This window comes from Oncorhynchus mykiss, chromosome 10 (assembly GCF_057628025.1).
Source record: "Oncorhynchus mykiss isolate SJ-2025 chromosome 10, ASM5762802v1, whole genome shotgun sequence".
Lineage (NCBI taxonomy): Eukaryota > Metazoa > Chordata > Actinopteri > Salmoniformes > Salmonidae > Oncorhynchus > Oncorhynchus mykiss.
Window position 1 is genome coordinate 67,818,696 of NC_143031.1, and position 20,432 is coordinate 67,839,127.

General features: G+C 48.0%; 1 protein-coding gene across 7 annotated transcripts in view; it reads left to right on the forward strand.

Annotated features, from left to right (window-relative positions):
* LOC110534508 (F-box/WD repeat-containing protein 7) overlaps window positions 1-20,432 on the forward strand; it is a 190,657-nt gene that overhangs the window by 163,158 nt on the left and 7,067 nt on the right. For 4 of the 7 annotated variants that reach the window (XM_090187602.1, XM_090187603.1, XM_090187606.1 and 1 more), the window contains 6 exons: window positions 3,706-3,829; window positions 4,079-4,218; window positions 5,816-5,929; window positions 16,820-17,001; window positions 17,924-18,149; window positions 19,792-20,002. In XM_090187602.1, the coding sequence (XP_090043728.1) occupies window positions 3,706-3,829; window positions 4,079-4,218; window positions 5,816-5,929; window positions 16,820-17,001; window positions 17,924-18,149; window positions 19,792-20,002 (997 nt within the window). The remainder of the gene's footprint in view (window positions 1-3,705; window positions 3,830-4,078; window positions 4,219-5,815; window positions 5,930-16,819; window positions 17,002-17,923; window positions 18,150-19,791; window positions 20,003-20,432) is intronic. The other 3 variants (XM_090187604.1, XM_090187607.1, XM_090187609.1) reach the window with 1 other exon arrangement.

Consider the following 20,432-nt stretch of genomic DNA (forward strand, 5'->3'; position numbering starts at 1 on the left):
ACCCCTTCTTCCTCTCTCTTTCTAACCCCATCTTCCTCTCTCTCTCTTTCTAACCCCATCATCTCTCTCTCTCTTTCTAACCCCATCATCTCTCTCTCTCTTTCTAACCCCATCTTCCTCTCTCTCTCTCTTTCTAACCCCATCTTCCTCTTTCTCTCTCTTTCTAACCCCATCTTCCTCTCTCTCTCTCTCTTTCTAACCCCATCTTCCTCTCTCTCTCTCTCTCTCTCTCTTTCTAACCCCATCTTCCTCTCTCTCTCTTTCTAACCCCATCTTCCTCTCTCTCTCTCTCTCTCTCTCTCTCTCTTTCTAACCCCATCTTCCTCTCTCTCTCTCTCTTTCTAACCCCATCTTCCTCTCTCTCTCTCTCTTTCTAACCCCATCTTTCTCTCGCTCTCTTTTGAACCCCATCTTCCTCTCTCTCTCTTTCTAACCCCTTTCTCTCTCTCTCTCTTTCTAACCCCTTTCTCTCTCTCTCTTTCTAACCACTTTCTCTCTCTTTCTAACCCCTTTCTCTCTCTCTCTCTCTCTCTCTCTCTCTCTCTCTCTCTCTCTCTCTCTCTTTCTAACCCCTTTCTCTCTCTCTCTCTTTCTAACCCCTTTCTCTCTCTCTCTTTCTAACCCCTTTCTCTCTCTCTTTCTAACCCCTTTCTCTCTCTTTCTCTCTCTCTCTCTCTCTCTCTCTTTCTAACCCCTTTCTCTCTAACAACTTTCTCTCTCTCTCTCTCTCTTTCTAACCCCTTTCTCTCTCTCTCTCTCTCTTTCTAACCACTTTCTCTCTCTCTCTCTAACCCAATCTCTCTCTCTTTCTCTCTCTTTCTAACCCCTTCTTCCTTTATCTTTCTCTCTCTCTCTCTCTCTCTCTTTCTAACCACTTTCTCTCTCTCTCTAACCCATTCTCTCTCTCTTTCTCTCTCTTTCTAACCCCTTCTTCCTTTATCTTTCTCTCTCTCTCTCTTTCTAACCCCTTCTTCCCCTCTCTCCTTCTTCCCCTCTTTCTCTCTCTCTCTCTCTCTCTCTCTCTCTTTCTTCCCCTCCCTCTCTTTCTTTCTCTTTCTCTCTCTCTCTCTTTCTCTTTCTAATCCCTTCTTCCTCTCACTTTCTCTTTCTCTCTCTCTCTTTCTCTCTCTTTCCAACCCCTTCTTCCCCACTCTCTCCTCTCTCTTTCTCACTCTCTCTTTCTCTCTCTTTCTAACCCCTTCTTCCCCACTCTCTCCTCTCTCTTTCTAACCACTTTCTCTCTCTAACCCCTTTCTCTCTCTCTCTCTCTAACCCCTTTCTCTCTCTCTCTCTCTCTCTCTCTCTCTTTCTAACCCCTTTCTCTCTCTCTCTTTCTAACCCCTTTCTCTCTCTCTCTCTTTCTAACCCCTTTCTCTCTTTCTAACCCCTTTCTCTCTCTCTCTCTCTCTCTCTTTCTAACCCCTTTATCTCTCTCTCTCTCTCTCTTTCTAACCCATTCTCTCTCTCTTTCTCTCTTTCTAACCCCTTCTTCCTTTATCTTTCTCTCTCTCTCTTTCTCTCTCTTTCTAACCCCTTCTCCCTTTATCTTTCTCTCTCTCTCTCTTTCTAACCCCTTCTTCCCCTCTCTCCTTCTTCCCCTCTTTCTCTCTCTCTCTCTCTCTTTCTTCCCCTCTCTCTCTTTCTTTCTCTTTCTCTCTCTCTCTCTTTCTCTTTCTAACCCCTTCTTCCTCTCTCTTTCTCTTTCTCTCTCTCTTTCTCTCTCTTTCCAACCCCTTCTTCCCCACTCTCTCCTCTCTCTTTCTCTCTCTCTCTTTCTAACCCCTTCTTCCCCACTCTCTCCTCTCTCTTTCTAACCCCTTCTTCCTTTATCTTTCTTTCTCTCTCTCTCTCTCGCTCTCTCTCTCTTTCTAACCCCTTTCTCTCTTTCTAACCCCTTCTTCCCCACTCTCTCCTCTCTCTTTCTAACCCCTTCTTCCCCTCTCTCTCTCTCTCTCCTCTCTCTCTTTCTAACCCCTTCTTCCCCTCTCTCTCTCTCTCTCCTCTCTCTTTCTAACCCCTTCTTCCCCCCTCTCTCTCTCCTCTCTCTTTCTAACACCTCTCTACCCACTTGCTTTTCTACCTCCTAAAGAAGTGAGAACCACCTAACTCCCCCAACTGCACTCTCCCATCCATCCCTGTTGCCCAAAGAGGTGAGAACTGAAAGCTCCCTGAGCTGTCTTATCTCCACTTAACTCATTGGAAAAAGCCTTAAAGGCACCTTTCGGTGGGTGTGTCACCCTTCGCTCAAACTGGGGACTAATAACACCGGGCCAATGTGTCTCTGTTCAGGACTCTACGGTCTCAGGGGATCTATCTTAAACAGCCTCCTGTCACTCCTCAGAGAGGTCCTTATCAGAGTGACTGTCTCAGTCTGGCACCTGCCTCCTGTCTGTCAGGTGTGAGGGAGGTCTGAATGGGGAGTGGAAGAGGGGAGAGAAAGGCAAGGTGTGGAATCATCTGTAATGGGGGAGTGAGTGAAGGGAGATGTGTGGGAAGTAGTCTGGAATGTTCCATAATGGTCTAAATAGCCTCCACTCAGCTTGCTCCAGTGGCCAAGGCCCTTCAGACTGTTTGTTTAGCAGAGGTTGGAGCCTCAGGCAGCCTGTCCTGCTCCCTCTCACTGCCACCTTGTTTAGCAGAGGTTGGAGCCTCAGGCAGCCTGTCTTGCTCCCTCTCACTGCTACCTTGTTTAGCAGAGGTTGGAGCCTCAGACAGCCTGTCTTGCTCCCTCTCACTGCTACCTTGTTTAGCAGAGGTTGGAGCCTCAGACAGCCTGTCTTGCTCCCTCTCACTGCTACCTTGTTTAGCAGAGGTTGGAGCCTCAGACAGCCTGTCTTGCTCCCTCTCACTGTTACCTTGTTTAGCAGAGGTTGGAGCCTCAGACAGCCTGTCTTGCTCCCTCTCACTGTTACCTTGTTTAGCAGAGGTTGGAGCCTCAGACAGCCTGTCTTGCTCCCCCTCACTGCTACCTTGTTTCTTCCAATTTTGCTGTTTCTGCTTTGCTTCCCATTTGTTCTCTCCTCTCTTTTTCTCTCTTTTCTCCTTCTCTCGTTTCTCTTCTCTCTTTTCCCCTTCTCTTTTCTCTTCTCCTATCTTTTCTCCTCTCTTTTCTCATCTTTTCTCCTCTTTTCTCTCCTTCTCTCTTTTTGCTCTCTCCCTTTTCTCCTTCTCTCCTCTCTCCTCCCTCTCTCCTCTCTCTTTTCTCCTATCTTTTCTGTCTCGTTTCTCTCGCTCTTTTTTTCTCTTTTTTTTCTCTTCTCTCGCTCTTTTCTCTTTTTTCTCTCCGTCTCTCAGGCTGGAGTGTGATAGGGTGTGGTAGGCACTAGGCAGAGTAAAGAATCAGCAACAGAACAAGCCCTGGGGGCAGTTCAGTGGTATCCATATATGGATGAGACTGAGACACGTAGTAAGACGAAGACACCCTGTAGTACCCTGTTATGTAACCAACTCAATACACAATCAGGGGTTCTGCTGTGCTGCATCGATGAAACACTTTCAAACGCTCTCAATTGCTCTGGATCATCAATAATGGCTTGGGGATGAGGTATGTTTGAGTTGTAGAGCACGGGTATTTTAGGAGGTGTTGGGGTTGGTCAACTCGACCCAGACCACCCACTCAACCACGGCAACTCCCTTACGCCGTAAAATAACCTTATCTTCTCCTCTCTCTCTCTCCTTCCCTCCATCCTTCCCCTCCTCCGTCAGTTGGCCCTGTACGTGCTGTCGTTCCTTGAGCCCAAGGACCTGCTGCAGGCCGCTCAGACCTGTCGTTACTGGAGGATCCTGGCTGAGGACAACCTCCTCTGGAGGGAGAAGTGCCGGGAGGAGGGTCAGTCTAGACGCACTTAGCCAATAGGAATCACTGAACCGGTATACGGGCATGACAGGCACAAGCACTGGCCTGAAAGGAACAGGCTGAAGTAGTTTCAGACCATGATTGACACCAGCATTGACCAATATGATCAATGTTGAACAATGGTCAGGCTAGATTGACAATGGCCTGAGCAAACGGTAGATATTCTGCGTTCGGACGCAGTCTCGGACTGACACTGCTCCTCTCCTCTCATCTCTCCACAAGCAGGCATTGATGAGCCTCTAGCCTTCAAGAAGAGGAAAGTCACCAAGCCGGGCTTCACCCACAGCCCCTGGAAGTGTGCGTACATCAGGCAGCATAGGATAGACACCAACTGGAGGAGAGGAGACCTCCGATCACCCAAGGTAGATATTTTGTCTTTGCTTCCCTTTATTCTCAACATTTTATATAATTAAGCAATAAGGCACCTCGGGGGTTTGTGGTATACAGCCAATTTACCACGGCTAAGGGCTGTTCTTATGCACAACGCAACGCGGAGTGCCTGGATACAGCCATTAGCTGTGGTATATTGGCCATATACCACAAACCCTCAAGGTGCCTTATTGCTATTATAAACTGATTACCAATGTAAAAATGCATGTTTTGTCATACCCGTGGTATGCAGTCTGATATATCACAGCTGTCGGCCAATCAACATTTAGAGCTGAAACCACCCAGTTTATAATATAGATAATTTTATTTGCGTTCATCATTAGCCCACAGTATTTAACTCTGCTTCAGTTCTCAACTTTGGAGTTGCTGGTTTTGTATAAAACTTAGAATCTAAAGCCTTTCTTCGTTCCTCATTAGACGGTTTCATTATATCTTAACACTCCCTTGAGACTCGTATGGATTTTATATAAAGCGCTTTGAATTAGATCAGGCGTCCAAGTCGATAAGGCTCTTATGTTGGGTTTTATTAGAAGCCATAGGTGGGTCAGTTCTCTAACTCTCCTAAAGAAGATTTTGGTAATGGCCGTTCTTATAGAAATATATATTTTTATGGTAGTTCATCTCTAGAGCTCGACATGACCTCAATTCTACTTCTACATCAACCTGCTGTTTCTTGAGTGTTTCGGCCTCTCCTGTTTTCAGAGTTTAAATTGAGCTTGACTAGCAAGGGAGAGTGATCTTCCTAATATGCCTCGTATGGCTAATTTCAAAAGCCCTCGGGTCCTTTTGTGACGAGAAGGAATGGCTGACGTAACCGTGGTTACGGCGCTTGCCCTTCACACTCCGCCTGTAACGCGCTCTGTCATTCGCCGAGTCGGCAGTTCTGAGTTTAAACGCACATACGCTCACAAGTCTTTTTTTTAACGGGGGTCTCTGTACACCTGCAAAGCGCCGTCGTGACATTTACTTCAAGTCTTTGATGTCTGGACAAATACAGCCTTGTCATTGTTCCTGTTTGGTTCTTGACATTTTTATCTTATTCTCCCTCACTCCGTCCTCTCCTTCTCCGCCGTATCATCTCTCTTCCCGTTCTCTCCCCTCCCTCCCTCCCTCCCTCCCTCCCTCCCTCCCTCCCTCCCTCCCTCCCTCCCTGTCATCCATCTCTCTTCCCATTCTCTCCCCTCCCTCCCTCCCTCCCTGTCATCCATCTCTCTTCCCGTTCTCTCCTCTCCATCCCTCCCTGTCATCCATCTCTCTTCCCGTTCTCTCCATCCCTCCCTCCCTCCCTGTCATCCATCTCTCTTCCCGTTCTCTCCTCTCCATCCCTCCCTGTCATCCATCTCTCTTCCCGTTCTCTCCTCTCCCTCCCTCCGTCATCCATCTCTCGTCCCGTTCTCTCCTCTCCCTCCCTCCCTGTCATCCATCTCTCTTCCCGTTCTCTCCTCTCCATCCCTCCCTGTCATCCATCTCTCTTCCCGTTCTCGCCTCTCCATCCCTCCCTCCCTCCCTGTCATCCATCTCTCTCTCCTTCCCTCCCTCTTCTCCTCTCCATCCCTCCGTCCTCTCTAGGTGCTTAAGGGTCATGATGACCATGTCATCACCTGCCTCCAGTTCTGTGGTAACCGCATCGTCAGCGGCTCTGACGACAACTCGCTCAAGGTCTGGTCGGCTGTCACAGGAAAGGTACGACTGTCACTCATCCCTCGCTCTCCAACCCCCACATTGAAACTAGTCCAAACCTTTTTGACTACAGACTGTAGAAAATCGCCGTTGTCTCAGTTGTAGACTGGTATGGTGCTGATATGTAGATTGGTATGGTGCTGGTATGTAGATTGGTATGGTGCTGATATGTAGATTAGTATGGTTTGGTTCTGGAGATTATGAATAGGAGTTTAAAAAGTGATAGTGTCTCTAAGTCTCATTGGTTGTTCCATCCCACTGCATCTCAGTGTCATGTGGAATGCAATACACATTGTAATGAGTTCCTGTTCTGAAGGAACACATTACAGCTGGTCTATTTCTCATTACCGTCTCATTGATCTGTAATGAAGCATGTTAGCAGGAAGTCAATCCACATGCTATGGCAGCTCTTTAAATGACTTAGTGTGTCTTCACTCAATACCTCAGATTCATGATCAAGGGTTTGTATTGATTTTTGCATTTAAGATTTACTCAAATGCAAAGGCTACAGTATACTGCATACTGGAGATTTTACACAAATGATACCGCTTGATGCGCCAGAATCTCCCTGAGACCCTGACCAGATTGCAATTGATTAGTGACATCATTCAACATTGGCACGTAACACCACCTGTCTTACAATTACTGCAGCATATTGTCTGGAATCCATTTTGTTCTCTCTTCCTCCTCCTGCATGTAGTTTTTGTCCCAAATGTCACCCTATTCTCTATGTGGTGCACTACTTTTGATGGGCCCTGGTCAAAAGTAGTGCACTACATAGGGGACAGGGTACCATTGGAGATTGAGCCTTAGCCATTGCGCGGACCTTGTGTTGCTGGTTTATAGGGTCTACTAAAATGGTGGCGTTGGTGTGGGCCTCGCTGAGAGAGGGAGAGCAAGAGGGATGGAGGTAGGGAGGCTCAGGGAGTATTGTATCACCTCTTCCCTGGTCTTCGCCGACTCCATTTTAACTGGAGCTCTTAATGACATTTCTCCTTTAGGACAAAGCTCTCTGGCTTTTTAAAGTGCAAGGAGAACGACTAAAGGGAAGGAACAACACGTTTCAGACGTTCTATCCTTGCATGGACAATTACAAATACACTCTGAATGCGTCAGTGGTGCCCAGGTGCATGAAACACTGAAACACTGAAAGTGTCATGCCTTATAGCAGAAAAGCTTCCTCCCTGTTGATTGCATTGGGCACTCAGCCAAGCAGTGATTATACAGTCTGTCGGTCTCTCTCAGCATTGTGCTGATGTGAACAGATCAGTACCAAGGGCATCTGATCGTGAAGCCATGCGGATTGTCTCTCTTCCCACCACCACCATTAGGGTAATGTCCATCCGGATGACTTGTAACTCTCAGGTTAATGCTGCAGTGACTTGCTCACACCATGCTGTGAAGACAGAGGTCAGAACAGGTGTGTGCGTGATTAGTCATCGTAACCCAGCAGGCTGGCCCGAGGCCATTCTTTTCCCACGTCCCACGATGCGCCTGGGCTGGATCCACCAAGACCGCCCCCTCCCTGCTGTGTGGTTGGTTGCCTTTTATGCCCCCAACCAGCTGTTCCTGTGCCAGATTTGTTCATTTCATTATGACAGTCGAGGTCAGAGCTGTAGAAAGGTGAGCTGATCCTAAATCAGTTTGAAAGAATCTAGAGACCATCTTCGCTTGGGCCAGGTGAGTTAGTTTGCTCTTGTTTGTTGAAGTCAGGACTGAAGTAATTTGAGCTGATCCTAGATCAGTCGTTAAAACCGCTGGTGGATAGATCTCCATTGCAAGAAGAGGAAAAAATAGATTTCCTTTATTTGCGCTCTCTCATGCTCTTTTGCCATCTCGCAATCTCTCTTTTGTTCTCTCGCTCTCTCTCTCGCTCTCTCTCTCTCTCTCTTTTGCTCTCTCTTTTGCTCTCTTGCGCTCGCTTTTGCTCTCTCGCGCTCTTTTGCTCTCTTGCGCTCTCTCGCTCTCTTGCGCTCTCTCGCTCTCTTGCGCTCTCTTGCGCTCTCTCGCTCTCTTGCGCTCTCTCGCTCTCTTTTGCTCTCTCGCTCTCTCTCGCTCTCTCTTTTGCTCTCTCGCTCTCTCTTTTGCGCTCTCTTTTGCGCTCTCTTTTGCGCTCTCTTTTGCGCTCTCTTTTGCGCTCTCTTTTGCTCTCGCTCTCTTTTGCGCTCGCTCTCTTTTGCGCTCGCTCTCTCTTTTGCGCTCTTTTGCTCTCTCTTTTGCTGTCTTTTGCTCTCTCTTTTGCTCTCTTTTGCTCTCTCTTTTGCTCTCTTTTGCTCTCTTTTGCTCTCTTTTGCTCTCTTTTGCTCTCTCTTTTGCTCTCTCTTTTTCTCTCTCTTTTGCTCTCTCGCTCTCTTTTGCTCTCTTTTGCGCTCTCTTTTGCGCTCTCTTTTGCGCTCTCTTTTGCTCTCGCTCTCTTTTGCGCTCGCTCTCTTTTGCGCTCTTTTGCTCTCTCTTTTGCTCTCTTTTGCTCTCTCTTTTGCTCTCTTTTGCTCTCTTTTGCTCTCTTTTGCTCTCTCGCTCTCTTTTGCTCTCTCTTTTGCTCTCTCTTTTGCTCTCTCTTTTGCTCTCTCTTTTGCTCTCTCTTTTGCTCTCTCTTTTGCTCTCTCTTTTGCTCTCTCTTTTGCTCTCTCTTTTGCTCTCTCTTTTGCTCTCTCTTTTGCGCTCTCTTTTGCGCTCTCTTTTGCTCTCTCTTTTGCTCTCTCTTTTGCTCTCTCTTTTGCTCTCTCTTTTGCTCTCTCTTTTGCTCTCTCTTTTGCTCTCTCTTTTGCTCTCTCTTTTGCTCTCTCTTTTGCTCTCTCTTTTGCTCTCTCTTTTGCTCTCTCTTTTGCTCTCTCTTTTGCTCTCTCTTTTGCTCTCTCTTTTGCTCTCTCTTTTGCTCTCTCGCTCTCTTTTGCTCTCTTTTGCTCTCTCGCTCTCTTTTGCTCTCTCGCTCTCTTTTGCTCTCGCGCTCTCTTGCTCTCGCGCTCTCTTGCTCTCGCGCTCTCTTGCTCTCGCGCTCTCTTGCTCTCTCGCTCTCTTGCTCTCTTGCTCTCTTGCTCTCTCGCTCTCGCGCTCTCTCGCGCTCTCTCGCGCTCTCTCGCGCTCTCTCGCGCTCTCTCGCGCTCTCTCGCGCTCTCTCGCTCTCTTGCGCTCTCTCGCTCTCTTGCGCTCTCTCGCTCTCTTGCGCTCTCTCGCTCTCTTTTGCTCTCTCTCTCGCTCTCTCTTTTGCGCTCTCTTTTGCGCTCTCTTTTGCTCTCTCTTTTGCTCTCTCTTTTGCGCTCTCTTTTGCGCTCTCTTTTGCGCTCTCTTTTGCGCTCTCTTTTGCGCTCTCTTTTGCGCTCTCTTTTGCGCTCTCTTTTGCGCTCTCTTTTGCGCTCTCTTTTGCGCTCTCTTTTGCGCTCTCTTTTGCGCTCTCTTTTGCGCTCTCTTTTGCGCTCTCTTTTGCGCTCTCTTTTGCGCTCTCTTTTGCGCTCTCTTTTGCGCTCTCTTTTGCGCTCTCTTTTGCGCTCTCTTTTGCGCTCTCTTTTGCGCTCTCTTTTGCGCTCTCTTTCGCGCTCTCTTTCGCTCTCTCTTTTGCGCTCTCTTTTGCGCTCTCTTTTGCTCTCGCTCTCTCTTTTGCACTCTCTTTTGCTCTCTTTTGCTCGCTCTTTTGCTCTCTCGCGCTCGCTCTTTTGCTCTCTCGCGCTCGCTCTTTTGCTCTCTCGCGCTCGCTCTTTCGCTCTCTCGCGCTCGCTATTTCGCTCTCTCGCGCTCGCTCTCTTTTGCTCTCTCTTTTGCTCTCTCTTTTGCTCTCTCTTTTGCTCTCTCTTTTGCTCTCTCTTTTGCTCTCTCTTTTGCTCTCTCTTTTGCGCTCTCTTTTGCGCTCTCTTTTGCGCTCTCTTTTGCGCTCTCTTTTGCGCTCTCTTTTGCGCTCTCTTTTGCGCTCTCTTTTGCGCTCTCTTTTGCGCTCTCTTTTGCGCTCTCTCTTTTGCGCTCTCTCTTTTGCGCTCTCTCTTTTGCGCTCTCTCTTTTGCGCTCTCTTTTGCGCTCTCTCTTTTGCGCTCTCTCTTTTGCTCTCTCTTTTGCTCTCTCTTTTGCTCTCTCTTTTGTGCTCTCTCTTTTGCACTCTCTTTTGCTCTCGCTCTCTCTTGCACTCTCTTTTGCTCTCGCTCTCTCTTGCGCTCTCTTTTGCTCTCGCTCTCTCTTTTGCTCTCTTTTGCTCGCTCTTTTGCTCTCTTTTGCTCGCTCTTTTGCTCTCTCGCGCTCGCTCTTTTGCTCTCTCGCGCTCGCTCTTTTGCTCTCTCGCGCTCGCTCTTTTGCTCTCTCTTTTGCACTCTCTTTTGCTCTCGCTCTCTCTTTTGCACTCTCTTTTGCTCTCGCTCTCTCTTTTGCTCTCTTTTGCTCGCTCTTTTGCTCTCTCGCGCTCGCTCTTTTGCTCTCTCGCGCTCGCTCTTTTGCTCTCTCGCGCTCGCTCTTTTGCTCTCTCGCGCTCGCTCTTTTGCTCTCTCGCGCTCGCTCTTTTGCTCTCTCGCGCTCGCTCTTTTGCTCTCTCGCGCTCGCTCTTTTGCTCTCTTTTGCTCTCTTTTGCTCTCTTTTGCTCTCTCTTTTGCTCTCTTTTGCTCTCTTTTGCTCTCTCTTTTGCGCTCTCTTTTGCGCTCTCGCTCTCTTTTGCGCGCTCGCTCTCGCTCTCTTTTGCGCTCTCGCTCTCTTTTGCGCTCTCGCTCTCTTTTGCTCGCTCTTTTGCCCGCTCTTTCACTCTCTCGCGCTCGCTCTCTCGCGCTCGCTCTCTCGCGCTCGCTCTTTCGCTCTCTCGCGCTCGCTATTTCGCTCTCTCGCGCTCGCTCTCTTTTGCTCTCTCGCGCTCGCTCTCTTTCGCTCTCTCGCGCTCGCTCTTTCGCTCTCTCGCGCTCGCTCTCTTTCGCTCTCTTGCGTTCGCTCTCTTTCGCTCTCTCGCGCTCGCTCTCTTTCGCTCTCTCGCCCTCGCTCTCTTTCGCTCTCTCGCCCTCGCTCTCTTTCGCTCTCTGCAGTGCCCTTATATTCACCATCAATCATCTCTAGCTGTGACAAGCCAGGCTTGTTTTGACCTGACCCCTGGATGACCCCTGCCAGGGAATAATCCAGTGCTGCTACTGCATTCTTCTTCCTGATCCTGCTTCTGTTTCCACAGCAAATAGCCAAAATATCTGCCTGGCTGCCAGACAGGACTGTAGCTTCTCTCTTTTTACTCTCTCTTTCCCTTTATTTACAGATTGTCTGACCTTGGGTTGTGGGTGTTCTTATTTATTCATACGTGTGTTATGCCTGTGTGTGGGAGTACGTGTGTGTGGGAGTACGTGTGTGTGGGAGTACGTGTGTGTGTGGGAGTACGTGTGTGTGTGGGAGTACGTGTGTGTGTGGGAGTACGTGTGTGTGGGAGTACGTGTGTGTGGGAGTACGTGTGTGTGGGAGTACGTGTGTGTGGGAGTGCGTGTGTGTGTGTTATGCCTGTGTGTGGGAGTATGTGTGTGTGTGTGTTATGCCTGTGTGTGGGAGTATGTGTGTGTGTTATGCCTGTGTGTGGGAGTATGTGTGTGTGTTATGCCTGTGTGTGGGAGTACGTGTGTGTGTGTTATGCCTGTGTGTGGGAGTCCATGTGTGTGTGTGCTCGCTTTGTGTGTTTCCTTCTACATTGGCGTTCCACTCCAAGTCCCAGCTTAAGTGGCGTAAACCTTCAGACTCACAGGAGCTCAGAGAAGCCTATTCCTGCCCAGCTTTCAGCAGCTAACATCCAGACTAAGGGCTTATTCACCACTGGATCAATAGGAGATCGAGAGAAACCCACGCTTGAAAATGGACCTTGAAAGACATGCATTTCAGTCTTTCAAGTGATGTATCAATGCCAGGTGCTACTTTGAGGAGGTCTAAGTTTTCTCTCTTCCGTTGTCGTTTTACTGGGATATTACAGAGAGACAATGTTGACTCCCTCTCTAGACTGGCCTCCATATCTTTGTATTTTTTTAGTTCTGTTGTCCTTCAGCTGCGGCCCACAAGGTCTCGGTCCGGACTCTCTCTGTTTGGTTTGGGGACGCTTTTATTTTGATAAAGATGAGCTGGAACAGACAGGAATGTCACAACCCGGGTGCTTTGAATTCCTCTGTCCCAAAGAGGATGTGCAGTCTGAATATGACTTCATTATCCCAGCCACTGGATTCAGTGATTAGACCAAGCTTGTGTCCAAAATGGCACCCTATTCCGTATATAGTGCACTACTTTTGGCGAGGGTTCTGTCCCTGACCGGTAGAGAGGGGAGTAGTCAAGTGAATTAAATATTCTGCTGAACATGTTCTAATGTAGAGAACAAACACAGTGCAAATCCTACTGTTTAGAACGAATGTGATGGACCTCCTATTCCTTTTATGGCATGTTCAGCCCCCCAGTTGCATTTCTCAAAGTAGCACCTGGCATTGATACATCACTTGGAACAAAATGGAACAAGGCACGTGTCTGGTGCTGTCGTGTCCTCCATAGATTTTCCCTGTTAGACATGGCTCGCATGTACAACGTATCCCATCCAGCAACATTTACCATTTAATTTCCATCGTGCGTCACAGCAGACATTCTTCAGATCAGATAATGGATCTTCCACTGGAATTTAGCCTTTCATGTCGCCAATGAAAGATTCCATCATTATCTAAGACTAGGATTGTTATTCTTGTCCTTTAGATACCAGAGGGGTTTCTCTCTCACTCCGTCAGTACTATCATACAGTATGGGAGTGATTCAGGACACCCCACTGTGAGCAATCAAGACATGATTGCACCAGCAGATTACTCTACAAACGCTTCCTTGACTCATCTCCTTGAGAGACTGGCTTGCGTCCCGAATGGCACCCTATGCCCTTTATCGCGCACTACTCTTGACCAGGGCCCACCGTAGGGCACGATAAAGGGCATAGGGTGCCATTTGGGAAGCACAAACCTGGAATTCCGCATTGCTCTGCGGTTAAGTGAGATAACAGGACGCCATTGGAGTTCTGTTAAAAGCGTTTGCTTTGAGACTGAAGAAGAGGAGGCTAGAAACCACAATGCCGTGAAATGATGGTCCGGTCTTAGAGGGAGAGCTGCTTCGGTTTGGCTTCATTGTTTTTTTTTACATATTAGCATTTTGTTTACTGCAGCCCCAGACTTTAAATTGCCGGTTAGTTTTCCTCAGTCTGCCTGTCTTCAGTAGCCTCCTCAGTCTGCCTGTCTTCAGTAGCCTAGCGATCGGATGTTGTCGTGGAATATGGTGCTGGCTGCTGAGTCCGTCTGAGGCCTGCACCTTTGTCTTTGCTGCCCTTCGCTTTCAATAAGAGCTGTCAAGCTTCGATCTACACACACGGTACACACACACTGTACACGCAGCCAGTGCTTCAAAGGCTGTCTGTCTGTGTGCTGGAGCAGTGAAAGTCCTTGTGCCCGTCAACAGACAACTCTGCTGCCTGTCACACACACTCCGCTGCCTGTCAGTCTGATCTGAAATGGCAGGCAAACAGCCTGGCAGGCAGGCAGATTCCCTCTATTACAGAGAGGAAAGGCATCTTCTGTTATCCCAGATGCTACACACACACACACACACTCTAGCTGTGTATTCCTGGGTCACCTTCACCTCAGATGATAACATGAGGAGCTCCAGACATAACTTATTGAGTGTATGCCTCATAATGAGGCCATTGATCTCCTTGTATATGAGAACTACATCTATTGAACTGAAACAACACATTCCATGTTTATTTGATTGAAATCTAAATGGATTATTCTGGTTGGGGTTATGTCTCATCTTTGTCGACTGTGTTTTGACATGTGTGTCGTTGTGAGAGACTGTTAGCCTATGTTATTATGTTCATACTAATCGGCGTATCCAGACCTGGCATGTCCCCACAAGCTAGATGTGGAATCACAGCTGAGAGCGTGACTAACATGGATCAACGCCAGGTCTGTGTTGACCGTCAAACAGAAACTTCTGAGGCCGTATCATCAAGACCCAGGAATGCATGCGGAGGTCTTATCACGTAGAGTTTACACCCTTCTCCTGTGTCACGGGGCCATTTGCACAGTGCTGGGAAAACCTTGTTCTCTCAGTTTATTCACTTTATCTCTCCCTCATTGTCCTTTCAAGGACATCTCTCTTTTTCATTCTCTCCCTCCCTCTACTGCTCCTTCTCTCTCCCTCCCTCTACTGCTCCTTCTCTCTCCCTCACTCTACTGCTCCTTCTCTCTCCCTCACTCTACTGCTCCTTCTCTCTCCCTCACTCTACTGCTCCTTCTCTCTCCCTCACTCTACTGCTCCTTCTCTCTCCCTCACTCTACTGCTCCTTCTCTCTCCCTCACTCTACTGCTCCTTCTCTCTCCCTCACTCTACTGCTCCTTCTCTCTCCCTCACTCTACTGCTCCTTCTCTCTCCCTCACTCTACTGCTCCTTCTCTCTCCCTCACTCTACTGCTCCTTCTCTCTCCCTCACTCTACTGCTCCTTCTCTCTCCCTCACTCTACTGCTCCTTCTGTCTCCCTCCCTCTACTGCTCCTTCTCTCTCCCTCCCTCTACTGCTCCTTCTCTCTCCCTCCCCCACCCTATCTCCCTCCCCCACTCTCTCTGTACCTCTGAGTTATAATGAGATCTTGGGTAACCACCAGGTCTGTTCAAATGCAGGCTGCAGCAAGAAAACACCTCTGTAAACATTCCTCTCCAGCATAAAGGCTCCTTACATCTGACCTCTGCTGGGCTGTGAGCTCTGTCTGATAAACACAACAAGGTCTGCAAACTGGCCTCGTCTGAGTTTCCCGCTAACGTTGTCTAGCCTCGTATATATGTGACCATCTTGTTATTTTGCACTGTGCAGCTTTCTCATAGCCTTGTAATAGACCCTGTTTGTTTATCTCCCGGGGCTAGCGGGCTAGCCTTTTACCTTCAGTTAGCATCACCTGTCTGTTGGCATCCTCGCTCAGTCAGTCAGCCGACCTGGTTTTGTCTTTTTGTTTTGTGTTCTGAAGACTGCGTTCTGGGAAAGGTGACCATTATGGGAAGGAGACAACTGTCAGCAGGCACAGTAGAAAAACAAAATGGTCTCCCCAATTGAAAGATAACTGTGGGGAAGAGCAATACAGGGTACTTTTCCGACATTTTAACGCCAAGGATCAAAGGATTCAGGAAGGAAGTGTAATGCAAAAATAGAGCACTTGATCAAACCCTTGGTCTTCAAACCAGCCCCTAACAGGCCCTCGAGGAAGAATGCCTAATCTTCCTCTGAGACGCAGAGAGATGCCTCTTCATATTTGTTCAACAAAGGCAGATAAATAGACACCTAAGCCTCCACTTCCAGGGGTCCTTCTCTCCTTGACTCTGAAGTAGGCTGTAATCACCCGAGAGCAGGGGAGAAAGCTTCCACGTTCTTGGAACCCGAATGTCAGAACCCTGGGCTTGTTTTGCTTGGGAGTCCATCACCCTGGTAACAGACTTGCTGTGTGTGTTGAGTACTTTGACTCAGGACAGTGGTTTGATGTGATGCACTCAAAAAGATGTATACATATAATACTGATCTCATTCAATGCATTCATGACCACAACCTGGTACTATGTTGACAGCTGAACGAACAACATGCCAAGAACCTCCACTGTATTTTACCCACTATTTATTTGACCGTTAGATGGTGACCAACTCGCTCAGTCGCAGCAGAAGCTTTCATCTCATTATATCCTGCTTGGAACCATTACTAATTACCCCCCCCCCCCCCCCCCCCCCCCCTCCTCTTCCAACAATATAATCGTTATGAAGCTGAGCAAATGGAGGCCTGACTGCAGTTAGATGGATCAAATAAATAGCTTGTGACATTGGCGAGAAAAGGTTACGTCCCAAAGTTAATGAAGCGTCCCTGTTTATCACAGGAGAGCAAGGGAGATGGATGGAGAGTGGAACTGAGATGGGAGAGTGAGAGAGAGAGACTGCAGTTACACCCAACTCACTCACCTCAATAAAACCCCTGCCCCCCGCCTTGCCTTGACGGTCGCTGGACGCTCACCACTTTATCAGCTTCAGTCAGGAGGTCACGTGTTTTACACCCTCCGCGACACGTCCCGGCGCGGATCATAACGCCCCCGGAACAGACTGGTTACTCCGGTTTACCATCCCCAAAAATCTAATTCAATTCGAGGGATAATTACATTTAGGGAGATAATGTCTATGGAGGCCGTTACAAATTGAAAATAATAGATTGGAAAGATTTCTTTAATCACTGTACTGTAATCAATAGCTAATCTAGCTTTGCAAATTAGGAAGAATGGGTCTCATTTTTTTTTTTTTTTTTGCGAAGGCTTTGTCACCACCTGTACTCCAGACCTGGGTTCAAATGCTATTTGAAATCTTTCAAATACTTAGTGGTTGCTCGAGTCTGCCTGGCGTGTCAGATGGTCTGGTTTTGCACGTTTCCGGCTAATGTGTTGGTTAGATTGCACCAGCGAAGCCCAATAAAGCCCAGAGAAAGTATTTGAACCCCAGGACTTCCATCTTCTTGGAACAGCAGAAGGAAATGGCTCCTCATTCAACTGTAGATGAGTGTAAAGCAATTCCCTTAGACGGAGGAAAGGTCAATATAATACATTTTATCCCCCCTGTGCTGCAGTTACATGTGGATTGACTTGACTAAAGGTTTTTAGGAAAGGTCAGATCCATTTAAATTCACTTTGTTATACCTTCTGAATGGAACGTGATCTCAGCCTGATATCCTGTCTTCAACTGGACTTCCATCCAATCATCGGAGGGTCAATCTCAACCTTGAGCGAAATGATTTTCTTTCATTTCTTCGAAACTCGTAAGAGATGTCAATATGTCATAGTGTGGCGTATGCATAATGAGGTGTGTTTTCTGTTTGTCATTGTTAAGCATCTAGACTGAGACATCTTCTCTCTCTCCGGTCTCTCTGCAGTGTCTGAGGACGTTGGTGGGCCACACGGGGGGCGTGTGGTCGTCCCAGATGAGGGACAACATCATCATCAGCGGCTCCACCGACCGGACGCTGAAGGTCTGGAACGCGGAGACGGGCGACTGTATCCACACCCTGTACGGGCATACCTCAACGGTGCGCTGTATGCACCTGCACGAGAAAACGTATGTACTGACTGACTGTTTACCCAACAGGTTGTGATCTTTCAGATGGACCAGTAGTTGTCCGACACCAGTTGACAAACATACTCTATTCTATTCCTGGTATCAAAACAGCATGTATTACAAGCATACCAGGCAGTTAAAGAACACATCAGTGGAACTCTACAACATGCCAATGTGCCTCATGAAGTGTACTTAGGGTCTCATAGGGACTGAATAGAACCCTGAATAGAACCAAAGTGGCCATCTCCTCTCTAGTGCTCTTCCTGCCTCGGGGCCGATGAGGTTTTGTGTACCATTTAGATTACTCACTCAGAGGAAGTGAAGGGCCTCTGCCGGCTGCAGGGCTTGACAGTGGAAGAACGGTGATTTCCATCTTTGTCGGTGCTGGATGCCGGAAGCCATTTTGTAACTTATGGTGTACGCCTCCCAATTCTTTATGAACCTGTTTTTCCGCTTTCTGTGCCGGAGGGGTTGCAGGTTTAGGAGGGGTGGGTATTGTGTCCTTGGGGTTTTGTGTACGTTCATGTACCAGCATGATGATGGCCTTGAGAAGGAGAATGAGAAGGCTCCAATCTGATTTATGTATTTCCTGTTTTGCTTTCATCAACTGTCATCATGGGAATGAGGGCTAGAGGTCAACCTATTGAATTTACTGCCAGTAAATCACGACCAGTGTCTGCAAGGCCCTGGAAAAAACACCATTAAGTTTGTCAAGATTCCCATCAAAGCTGTCATGAACTGTGGTAAACATGAAAGAAATTGCCTTGATCCAAATGAATCCAATCTAACCAGTGGATTTGAGCCAAAAACACTCCGCCTGTAATTCTCAGACATTCAGCCTGCTTTAGATTTGATAAAGTCCTGCAAGAATAGACTAGTGTTTTGAATGTCTCGTCAATCCGTCTCCTCTTTCTTCTCCCAGGGTGGTGAGTGGTTCTCGCGACGCCACGCTGCGCGTGTGGAACGTGGAGACGGGCCAGTGTTTACACGTCCTCATGGGCCACGTGGCGGCGGTGCGCTGCGTCCAGTACGACGGCCGCAGGGTGGTCAGCGGGGCCTACGACTTCATGGTCAAGGTCTGGGACCCCGAGACTGAGACCTGCCTCCACACGCTGCAGGGCCACACCAACAGAGTCTACTCACTACAGGTCTGTGTACACGCACGTCTCGTATTTATTTACATTACAGTCATCTAGCAGACGCTCTTATCCAGAGGACACTTATAGGAGCAATTAGGGTTAAGTGCCTTGCTCAAGGGCCACATCGGCATATGTTTCACCTAGTTGGCTCTGGGAATTGAACCAGCAACCTTTCAGTTACTGGCCCAACGCTCTTAACCGCTAGGCTACCTGCCGCACACGCTCACTAACACTCATACGCACCACAGAGTCCATCATGTGATTGTCTGAATTTGTATAGTGACTTAGTCTATTGGATTTTAATCTGCAGTCCTCCAAGTGAAACGTGTACTTAAACTGTGCATTTAGACTGTGCAAAATCAAGCCCTTCTCATCAAAGAGCACCCCGCCCCGTCCTTTTATGTCCTACTATTTGGCAGCCCTCTAGGAATAAAACACGAAACGAATCAATTTAACACGCCGCCATAGAAGTCCTCTACTCAAATCAAATCCCTTCATATATCCACTGTACAGTTTGGTGTGAATTATAATAATCTCTTTTGAAAGTGTACAACAGGGTCCCATCTGGTTCATACAGTGCCTAACGCGTCCATAAAACAAGAACGATAGACCTCGGAGTACCTAGAGAACCCAGAGCCCTTTAAAACAGTGTTTCCAGTTGGTGCTTTGAACCGCCATTCCACAATATGATAAGGTGGTTGCCATGTGAACCACACTGGTTGGGAAAGAACCGCAACAAAATAGTCCCACTGTCTGTTGTATCCAAGGCAGCAGAGCAGCAGTACGGTGGGTTTTTCTCAACCCCTTCTCTTTCTACGTTGCAGTAACATTATATAAACAGAACATTGGTGTGAGTCTGGTTCACACACACACACACACACACACACACACACACACACACACACACACACACACACACACAGCAGTAGTAGTGTTAAAAGGTTAATGGATTCCTCTGCCTCGTGTCCTCGAAGATGTCCTCTCCCTTTACGTCTATCTCGCTCTCTCTCGCTCTCTCTCGCTCTCTCTCTCGCTCTTTCTCTCTCTCGCTCTCTGTGTGATGACGGAGCAGTTTAGAGCCACAACTATCACCTTCAGAGAGAGAGGCTGCATCCCAAATGGCTCCCTTTCCCCTTTATAGTGCACTGCTTTAGACCAGGCTCAAAGGTAGTTCATCTGAATAGGGAATAGGAGAGAGAGGTTTACTGTTCAGATGGACAGATGCCCTCCACTCTATACACTATATGTGACACTGACTTTGAAAAAGCTGTACAAATCTATACTATTAATTAGATCTAATCAATTAATGTGATATTATATGAATGCTAATTAATTGAATATTATCTAGAAAAGCCTTATTTGACTCCGATTCATCAGACACATCCGATCTGAATTCCAATGTGGAATTCATAATTTTCCACTACATTTTATTGTAATATATAACTGGATCGTCCTCTTTCCTCCTCTGTTTGGTTTGCTCTTTGGGTTCTGTCCCAGGGTACTGTAAAGTCTCTCTGATAACTGCTGATTGAAAAAGGGCTTCATGAATACATTGTATTGATTGATTCCACGCTAGAATAGAAATGACTGGAATCTGTTGGTGTCAAACGGAATGAATCGCAATAACTGGATCATCCTTCCACCCCTCCAGTTTGATGGGATCCACGTGGTGAGTGGTAGCCTGGACACGTCTATCCGGGTGTGGGATGTGGAGACGGGTAACTGCATCCACACTCTGACGGGTCACCAGTCCCTCACCAGCGGCATGGAGCTCAAAGACAACATCCTGGTCTCGGGCAACGCCGACTCCACCGTCAAGATCTGGGACATCAAGACGGGACAGTGCCTGCAGACGTTGCAAGGTGAGTCTTCGTCCTTCCCACACACACACACGTAGTGCCTGGAGACGTTGCAAGGTGAGTCTTCGTCCTTCCCACACACACACACACACGTAATGCCTGCAGACGTTGCAAGGTGAGTCTTCGTCCTTCCCACACACACACACGTAGTGCCTGGAGACGTTGCAAGGTGAGTCTTCGTCCTTCCCACACACACACACACGTAGTGCCTGGAGACGTTGCAAGGTGAGTCTTCGTCCTTCCCACACACACACACGTAGTGCCTGGAGACGTTGCAAGGTGAGTCTTCGTCCTTCCCACACACACACGTAGTGCCTGGAGACGTTGCAAGGTGAGTCTTCGTCCTTCCCACACACACACGTAGTGCCTGGAGACGTTGCAAGGTGAGTCTTCGTCCTTCCCACACACACACACGTAGTCCCACACACACACG